The 8889-nt window shown below is 42.0% G+C and overlaps 1 protein-coding gene across 1 annotated transcript; it reads right to left on the bottom strand.

Annotated features, from left to right (window-relative positions):
• Window positions 1–255: 255 nt before the first annotated feature.
• Window positions 256–8656, bottom strand: PSMG1 (proteasome assembly chaperone 1). The gene is made up of 7 exons (XM_033053149.2): window positions 8512–8656; window positions 8225–8322; window positions 6919–7070; window positions 6508–6570; window positions 3520–3718; window positions 2546–2682; window positions 256–1520 (listed from the first exon to the last, which is right to left on the bottom strand). Exons 1-7 carry the CDS (start codon window positions 8631–8633, stop codon window positions 1446–1448), a joined length of 846 nt encoding a protein of 281 aa, XP_032909040.1. The 5' UTR covers window positions 8634–8656; the 3' UTR covers window positions 256–1445.
• Between the last annotated feature and the right edge of the window lie 233 nt (window positions 8657–8889).

The raw sequence follows: 8889 nt of genomic DNA, 5'->3' as shown, positions 1-8889 counted from the left end.
GAGAGCTTTCAAGCAAGAATAGAAGAATTCTGCCAAAACACCAGGTTTCAGTCTGATTTCATCCCCCAAGCTGCCAGGGTTTTGTTTGCCACTTTTATTCAAGGTGTTTAGAAGCATTCTCACACCTCAGCATAAAGCCAGGTAGTAAAAACTGAATTAAATATAATACAGTAACTGTTTTGAAACATTGCAAACTGCCTGGGTGATCACACCAATACCAGAAATACATTCACAATTGCTCTAAAGGTCTGCATAATTTACTATTAAAGATATTTCTTATTATCTGCTTTATTTATTATGAACCAAACATGTAAAAGTAAGAAAATGGTGCAGCCAACTTTCAAAACAACAGAATTCTCAGGTCAGATCACACATAAAACCAATTTTTGAATTAAAAGGATGGACAGAAATGGGAAAAAAAAACTCAACAAAGCTTCAGAACTGGTTCCAAAATCCAGTTCCAAAATCCAGTGCCACTTTAGGCAAGATCTGCTCATCTGAAATTACCTGAACTGAAATTTTAATCAGTGACAGTTCTGTGAAGGAAAACACTGTTCAAAAATATCCACAGTGCAAGTCCAAGTCACACCCAGCAGAGAACAGAATTACCTGGGAGCAAATTAATACTTTAACACCATTTTCTGAAACAAAATGTTAAATTAAACAGAGTACACCTCAATCCTAGTTAATACTTTAAATAAACTGCTGAAATTGTTACCAACTTTCAGGGAATTTTCTGAGATGCTTTAAAACCTTTTACTTTCCTCTATAAATCACATGTTGTGCTTAAGAGATCTTTTATTATCCCTACCATTGCCTAAATTTTGGAGTTTTAAAGTGGATTAAATCAGTTTGCCCTGGCAAATCCAGCAGAAGCAGCCTGTGACCAGGACAGGTTATTTTTTATTAGTAAGTTTTAGAGGCATTTACCATACTTGAATTGCTGCATTTTGTATCAACACACACATTAAAAAGGGCATATGGAGTCATAAATAAACAGAAGCAAAATTCTCTGTGGATGGAAAAGGACAGAGAGTGAATTTTCTCTATCGCAGACAAATCTTTGAAGAGCAACAAAAATCCTTTAGTTCTCAAAATAATGTCAAAAAAGTAAGTTCTTATTAGATATAGACAGAATTCCTGATCTGCATCTCCTCTTTTACATATAAAAGGAATACTTCAAGGTAAGACAATCCCTTCAGGAGGAGAAAAAGGAGTTGCTTTTCATATCCAAGGTATTTTTCCTAAAATCACTCCAGAAGAATCATCCAAGCCATGCAGAAGGGTGTTTGCAGCAATGAAGTTAAAAGCAACAAAAAAAAAAAGAGTGGAAAAGTAAAAATCTATTGGAATTTATTCTACTTTTAAGGGAAAAAAAATAATTCCAAAAGTCCTCTGGAGAAGAAAGTGGAGTTTACAAAAGTGCAGCACAACTCAAGTCCTTGTCAGATGTAGATATTATTGTGAGTGTCACTGGTTGTCAGGAACTTCTTCAAAATCTTGGTGCTCTCAGAGGAATCCTGGGGAGAGGAAGAGAGGATCAGCATCACCCACAGTGCTGGGAACAAAGCAAGAGCCCCACAGGGCTCTGCTCCCAATTTCACTACTCTAAACAACATTTTTATTAAAATATTAACTGTGAGCAAAACTTCTGAATGAAATTATCCACAGGGATCTGCAGTTCAGCAATGAAATGGAATTTATTATTTTGCATTCCTCCTTGCTTGGACATGAGGGGAAGAATCTCTGTATTTGTCATTGTTCTCCTTCTGAGTTTAAATATTTATGTCTTTCTCAGACTTACTCAGCAGAGCAGAATAAGCTGTACTGAAAACTGATTTTAGGACTGAAATAAACAGTTCAGTACACACAAATCTCTTTGGCATTTAAATTTGGGTTCTAAGTGTTTTCAACCAACTAAAATTCAATTAAAAACATTGCAGAAAGAGTAAAACATTCATTTTAGGAGCTGCAGTGGGAATTTATGGGAGCAATGGGTGAGGCCTTGACACAGAGAAATTGTGGCTGCCCCATCCCTGGAAGTGTTCAAGGCCAGCCTGGATTTCACAGCTGTTGGATTAATGTCAAAATTTCTTCAGAAATTTGGTCTTTAGCTCCAAAAAGAAGTTATAGGTCAAAATGGGTATTTTAAGAAGCTTTCCTGTATGCCAGAAGTGAGGCAGATACAGAGCTAGAACAGAGCCATCTGGTATATGAATATAAAATGTAAAAATGAAAAAAAACCCCAAACACACAACAAAAAGTTTAAAAGCTTTAAATGAGGCAACTCCAAAGGAAACTGCAGCTTACACAAGCATAAGAAATCCCTCCCTGATATATCCCTACCATCAGAAGAGCCTGAAAATTCCAAATGAAGTTCAGAAGGAAGCTGTAAATTCATTATTTCTAAGCCACACAGATGTTACAGCAGGTACAAGCACTGTCATTAAAATCTGGATTTTTTTTTTTTTTAAATCCTCACAGGGGAACAAAACCAGCAGAATGCAAGAGATGAAGACAGACAAAACCAAATCTGGAATTTTACCTTGGCTAAACTCTTCAGGACTTTAGAAGAAAGCAGAGGCTTGAAGGCTTCAATGGTGACTGTGTCCAGCTTGATGACATCAGTGTAACACTGATACAGCACTGCAGGGATCTGCCACACCTGGCAGTAACTCAGAACTGAGCACAGGGCAAAAGAAAATCTGTTAGATTCAGCAGAAAAGCTATCTCAGTTCTGTGTGTATAAAAATCAGAATTTTAAACCCATGGAAGTTAAATTACCAGCTCAGGATCCCAAGCCACTCCTCATTCCCCAGTTACACAAAAAAATAAACCACCAAAAATGAGTTTAATGCAGGTGATTCTTCCTGGCACATACTTTACCTGGAAACTGTATTATTGGTAAATAATAAGAGCAATATCTGCAAAAAACCCAAATAAAAAAACCCAATCACAGAAAGAAGTATGAACAAGGGAAAATCATCCACTTTTAGTTGCTGCCAGACAAGCTTTTCCTCATGCTGCTTCCATTCGGGATTCTAAAATGAAAAGCTCAAGGTTTTTACTAAATTACATAAAACTGAACCTAACTTTTCCATGAGGTTGATCAATAGCCCTGTGAAAGCTTCCTTACCTCTAATATACAGAAAGGACTTTATGAGCTTTCACTTTGGATGCTCAGATGAAAATAATTCTTAATAAAACTTACTTAATTACTAAGTAAAATTCCCAAAAAGCCGCACTGTACAACATGATTTGTAAGGCTATACTGAAGACTTTTCCAGTACTTCTGTCCCACACATAATAAGTAAAATGATTTGTGGCTGATTTGGAAAACTGCCCCTATTTTCCAGGGCCACGTGTAAGACGGGAATCTGTCAGTAATTAATTTTTAAAAAGCTGATTTGTCAGCCAGTTCCCACAATTAAGCAAAAATTGTAATTGCAGTGGGATGTTCCTCAGGGGGGATTTTGGGTTTCCACAGCAGCTCTGTAAATAATTGGAATTGCAAAGTACCAGCAGCAGGAAGGTCCCTCACAATGTTGGGCTGCTCCAGCAGTGGGCAGCAGACCTGCTCCTGAAATTCTTTGGTCTTCAAAGCTCTCAGGAATGGAGATACAAGTGTCAGAGTGGATTCCTGAGTTTTATAATCAGCTACAGGACACGTGGAAAGGATGGTTACTTGCAAGCCTTTCTTCTGCATGGAGCCAAAAACCTGAAATCAAAAACATACATCAGAAAAATTTCTCCTCTCACAGTAAAAAGCAGAGAAACCTGCAAGATTCATTTCAATTTCAGTGCAAAGGGCACCTGAACTCAGGTTTGAAGGACTAAAACCAGTTTGAATCACAGCCTTCAGGTAGAAATTTCTGAGGCATTGCTCCTGGGATGGAGGTAAAAAACCTCAAAATAACAGCTGATGTATTTACCAGGTCTAGTGATCTTCTGGAGAGGTTTCAGATTTTCAGCACTTTCTATTCAATATGTTAAGACTTACTGCTTTAATTAATGGTGATGGTAGAAAGAAAAAGGATTCCAAATAAAAACAAGCAGTTCACTGAGCTGCAAAACATTTGAAATGAAAACTGTACTCCCTGGATGTCCTACAACACTGTAAGTCTTTATTTTAAATGCACAGATTTTATTTAATTCTATTCAAGTTGAATTGAGAAATAAAATTTAGGGATTCTCTTTCTCAAGTTCAAAGAACAGAGTTTTGAAGTACAAAACCTTTTGGCCAACACAAAATACCAACAGGAGAAAAAAAAAACAGAATTTGGAAACTGTGACAGAAACTTGCCTGTCCCTGTCTGGGTACCAATCTCAGCAGGGAAGCTGCCTGTGCCCTCCCACCACTGTGTCACCACTGAAATTCTGAAATATTCAGAATATTCAGAAGCCCACAAATTTTGGGATAGAATTCACGGCTGTAAAACTCCAACCCGTGTGTTCTCATTTGTCAGTGATCCCTTACAGAGAAAACACACCCAGATGTAAAGATCTGACTTGTGGAGACAGGAGATGCTCAATAAATCAGGATTTACACAGAGAACAGGTCTGCAATTCACATTAAAAGCAAAAAGATTGCCAGCATCTTGTTTCTGCTGCACATTTTAAAATATCAACAACCACAAAGCCTAAAATACTGAGGAACAGTGACTTGGTACAAGCACACTCCTACAGCTCAGGAACACCCACACTGGAAATCGCACACATCACAAACAGCTGGGGAACACAACAACCCCCCTGCCACCTTCCTTCTGCAACCCCACGTTAAATGAAGTGCAGGAATGTGTGGAAAACAGCAAAAGCAAAATGTTTGAGGTCTCAGGGTTTTTAAACTTCCAAATGAGCTGTGATCCCCCAGCAAAGCTGTACAGTAATTTAATGATTATAAGCCGCACGTTACAATACAGAGTGTGATAAAAGGTATCTGTTCTGTCACCATCTGTTGAGGGTGGGGCAGTGATCCTGATCTCCCTGGGAGATATTCTGCTAATGGGCCATCCATTGAAACCAGGCAGGGCATTGTTCTTTATCTTTTCACAGCCCATCCTTCCTCCAGCCAGTCATTTTCTGCTCATGGCCATTGAGTCCCACTGTGGCACTGATAAAATTACTGCATCCCATTGGGAGTTGCTCCAGCCAGGGGGAAGAGCCCAACATTTCTTACCAAGATAAAAACAGAGGTTTTGGGACACTAAGGGAGCCCCTTTCTCCACTGGACTCCAGAGGAAAACCGGATTTCTCCACATCCCCACTGGAGCTCCGGAGGGAAACTGCACCTTGTACAGGAGCACTGCTCCAACTGAGCCACATCTGTCACTGCAGGAGGATGCAGCCACCATGGGGTGGGACTGCTGCCAACACCCTGCCTGACGGGTGTCAGGTTGTACTCTGACTGTGTCAGGGTTTGGGGTTTGTTCTTTGTAGTACTGTATTTCTATTTTAATTTCCCTAGTAAAGAACTGTTATTCCTATTCCCATATCTTTGCCTGAGAGCCCCTTGATTTCAAAATGATAATAATTTGGAGGGAGGGGGTTTACATTCTCCATTTAAAAGAGAAGTTCCTGCCTTTCTCAGCAGACACCTGTCCTCCAAACTAAAACAGCAACTTTTCGTTCTTTGTCCATATATAAGCCACACCTGATTATAAGCTGCACTTCCAGGTTTGGACCAAAATTTTAGTCAAAATGGTGCAGCTTATAATCGTGAAATTACTGTACTTATCTCTAAGCACAGCTTTAGGATCTGCTCATCCATCAGCTCAGCAGAGGTTGAAAGGCAGGCAGTGGGGAGCAGACAGACAGCAAGACAAAATAAGCCACACTTCCTCCAGGCAAAGCAGTGACCCAAATCCATCAGGAAAATCAAGAGGAGGGACATTCACCCCTGGCTTTATGTTGTTAAAATCAAAATGATGATCTCTGGAGGGACTTCACTGAGCCAGCAGTGCTCCTGTACCTGGATGATGCAGGGGTGAGGCCCTGGGAATGTTAAATTTGGAATAAATGGGACAAATGCTGCTTGGGAGGCACCTTCCCCTCCAGCTCCCCCTTGGCACAGGCACAGAACACACCCAGCAGCTGACACCATCCACCAGGAGCTCCACAACTGGTTTGTCTGGTGATCCTTTGGCAGCTGTACAATTGCTGATTATTTTATTTTTTTTTAATGGAAAAAAATCTGCCAGAGGTGAAATGCAGCTGAAATAAGCCAAAGACAGCAGGAAAAAGGTTTGGGAAGTGGTTAAGGGCCAACAAAACTGAAACTGTCCAAAAGGAGTGACTGCAGTCAGCTGGGAGGTTACAGCAGATACAGCTGGCAGCTTCTAGAAAGGGATTTCACAGATCCTGCAGAGAGTAAATTTATCTATTTTTGAATATTTAATACAAGAAAACCACAGGGGAATGTTATTTAACATTGCCATGTTTGAAGTACCAGAGAGGAGGATCCCCACCCTTTGGATTTTATTACTCCATTTATTTTCTTGCCAGTTTTACCTTCTCAAGCCACTGGAATTGTTGATCCTCAGCCACATAGCAACTACACTGGCACAATAAAACCTGAAAAAAAGGAAAAACTTGTGTAAGCAAGTGGTTTAAAGAGCACAAACAGCAGCTCATAATCACCTGGAAGGATGATTATGTAATTGTTGTTAAGTTCAGTTGGTTTGGGTTTCTTTAAGTCTGTCTCAATGAGGATTTTTTGCTCACAAATGCAGTGAAGCCACGAGGCTGTGACATCTTTGTGCTGAGCTCCACACAGAATTTCACACAGTTTCAGTGAGAATTAACCCTTCAGATCATTTCTGAGATTAATCCATGGTCTTGCAGTGCCTTGTCTGGGCGTGGATAAAGGCTCTGTTTTTCAGAAAGCCAAAACACAGAGGAATTAATGCTCAAGTCACTTACTGTGGGATCTGATATCAGTCTGTAGAACAAACAGAAAGAGTCTGTGGGGAGGACATTTGTGGTGCTGGATGTTCTGCACCACTCATTCCACAGTTTCACAACTCCAACCACTTCCCAGCACACAGAATCCAGGATAAAAGATGACAGGAAAGCTGAAAAACCCATAAAATCACTGTTAATTTATAAAGAATAAAACCTCTGTTTTACAAATAAATAGCTGGACTAAATTAGATTATTCTTTTGCAATCTGAAGGAAGAATAACTCATTTTTACCAGCTTAGATTTACTGACCAAATCTAAGAAACAGCAGCAATGTGAGTAGCCCCACTGCACCCAAATTTAAAAATATTAAGAGCTGTTCAACATATACAGATCTCTAACACAAAAATAACTTGTTCTTCAGAATTTTCTGCATTATAATCAACTTCAATTTCTTTAGTATTAATTAAATATTAAAATATTGAAGACTGAAATATTAATTCTCTAATACTTTCTGACATAGCAGATAAAGCAGATTAAAAACAAAAATCACTGAAGCAGTAAGGCAGAATTATTGCACTGATTCTAGAAAACAGAGGCAAGAGTGTGGCAAAAACTTTCATAAATCAGATTCCTGTCAAAAGCTACAGAAGACATTATCTATTACCATTTTAAAGGAAAAACCTGAGCAAAACCCAAACAAATTCGCAATGTTAACTTGGAGAAAATAAAAACAAAAATCTAAATGTCACCTAAACGTCATTTAACTGCAAGCAAGACTTCTTGGCACGATTAGAACAAAACTTTTGCCAATTAATAAACAATCCCAGAGAGTTTACCAAACAAAAGCCAGGTAAAGAGGGATTGTTCAAACTAGAACCCCAAACTAAAATCCCAAACTACAACTCATTTCACTTTTACTTTTCAACTGAAAACACATTCATTTTTAGGAGGGGTGAAGAGCTGTAACAATGATTGTGTTTTACACGTGCAGAGGAACTTCAGCTTTCCCTGGACAACTCCAGGTTTAACCTCTGCTCCTGGAGGAGCTGCACATTGTTAAAGAAAGCTGGAGAGGGATTTTTCCCAAGGTAATGGGACAGCAGGACAAGGGGGAATGACCTCAGCTTAAGGAGGGCAGGGCTGGATGGGATATTGGGCAGGAATTGTTCCCTGGGAAGGGCTGGGATGGAATTGCCAGAGCAGCTGTGGCTGCCCCTGGATCCCTGCAATGTTCAGTTCCAGGTTGGACATTGGGGCTGGAGCAGGGAATGTCCTGACTCCTTCCCACCATTTATCCCCCGAGCCCAGCCGGTTCCGCACTCACCCGCAGCGTTCCTTCCAATGGCCACGATGAACCTGGAGCACACCAAGGGCTCCTCGGCACAGCCGCCCGACCGCCAGGTCCACAGCACATCGACCTCCCTGCGAAAGGAACACAGGACACGCCGAGCTGGGAGGGAGCAGCTCCTGTCCCTGCTCAGCCCCCAGCAACCCCAGCCTGGGCATCCCTGGAGCTCCGGCAGCCTCGGGGCCGTGCCCATTCCCTGTGAGCCTGAGCAGCGCCCAGCACCCTGTGGGGGCAGAACCTCGCCCTGAGCTGCAGCCTGGTACCTTTTCTTCTCGATCTCCCTGCGGATCTCGCGGTCCTCAGGCGTCTCCTCCCGCGCCTCCTCCTCCTCGTCCAGGCCGGCCCGGGACGGCGCCACCACCACCTCACCGAAGAAGGTCGCCATGGCCGCGGCTGCGCCTGCGCGGCCCCGCCCGCCAGCGCCTCACGGGGCCCGGCGGGGAGAGACGGCGACAGCTCCGAGTGCCGGGGAGAGCTCCGTGTGCCGGGGACAGCCCCCTGTGCCAGGGGCATCCTCGCCTTCCAGTGGCATCTCCATGTCGCGGCGACATCCCGAGATTCAGCCCCCAAAGGCCGCAGCCAGACAGGCCTGGAGCGCTCGCAGAGATGGTGACTCCAAACCGCCCCCGGGCAACTTCTTC

Source organism: Catharus ustulatus, chromosome 2 (assembly GCF_009819885.2).
Source record: "Catharus ustulatus isolate bCatUst1 chromosome 2, bCatUst1.pri.v2, whole genome shotgun sequence".
NCBI lineage: Eukaryota > Metazoa > Chordata > Aves > Passeriformes > Turdidae > Catharus > Catharus ustulatus.
The sequence above is the reverse complement of the archived record's forward strand: the minus strand, read 5'-3'. Positions and strand labels throughout refer to the sequence as shown.

Excerpts from the sequence above, each read along its gene's own strand:
- PSMG1 (XM_033053149.2), bottom strand. The coding sequence starts at position 8,633 with ATGGCGACCTTCTTCGGTGAGGTGGTGGTGGCGCCGTCCCGGGCCGGC. Across the intron at positions 8,323-8,511 it reads AGGGAGATCGAGAAGAAAAG|GGAGGTCGATGTGCTGTGGA; the intron begins GTACCAGGCTGC and ends TTCCTTTCGCAG. Across the intron at positions 2,683-3,519 it reads GAGGGACCTTCCTGCTGCTG|TTCTGAGTTACTGCCAGGTG; the intron begins GTACTTTGCAAT and ends CCCTGTGCTCAG.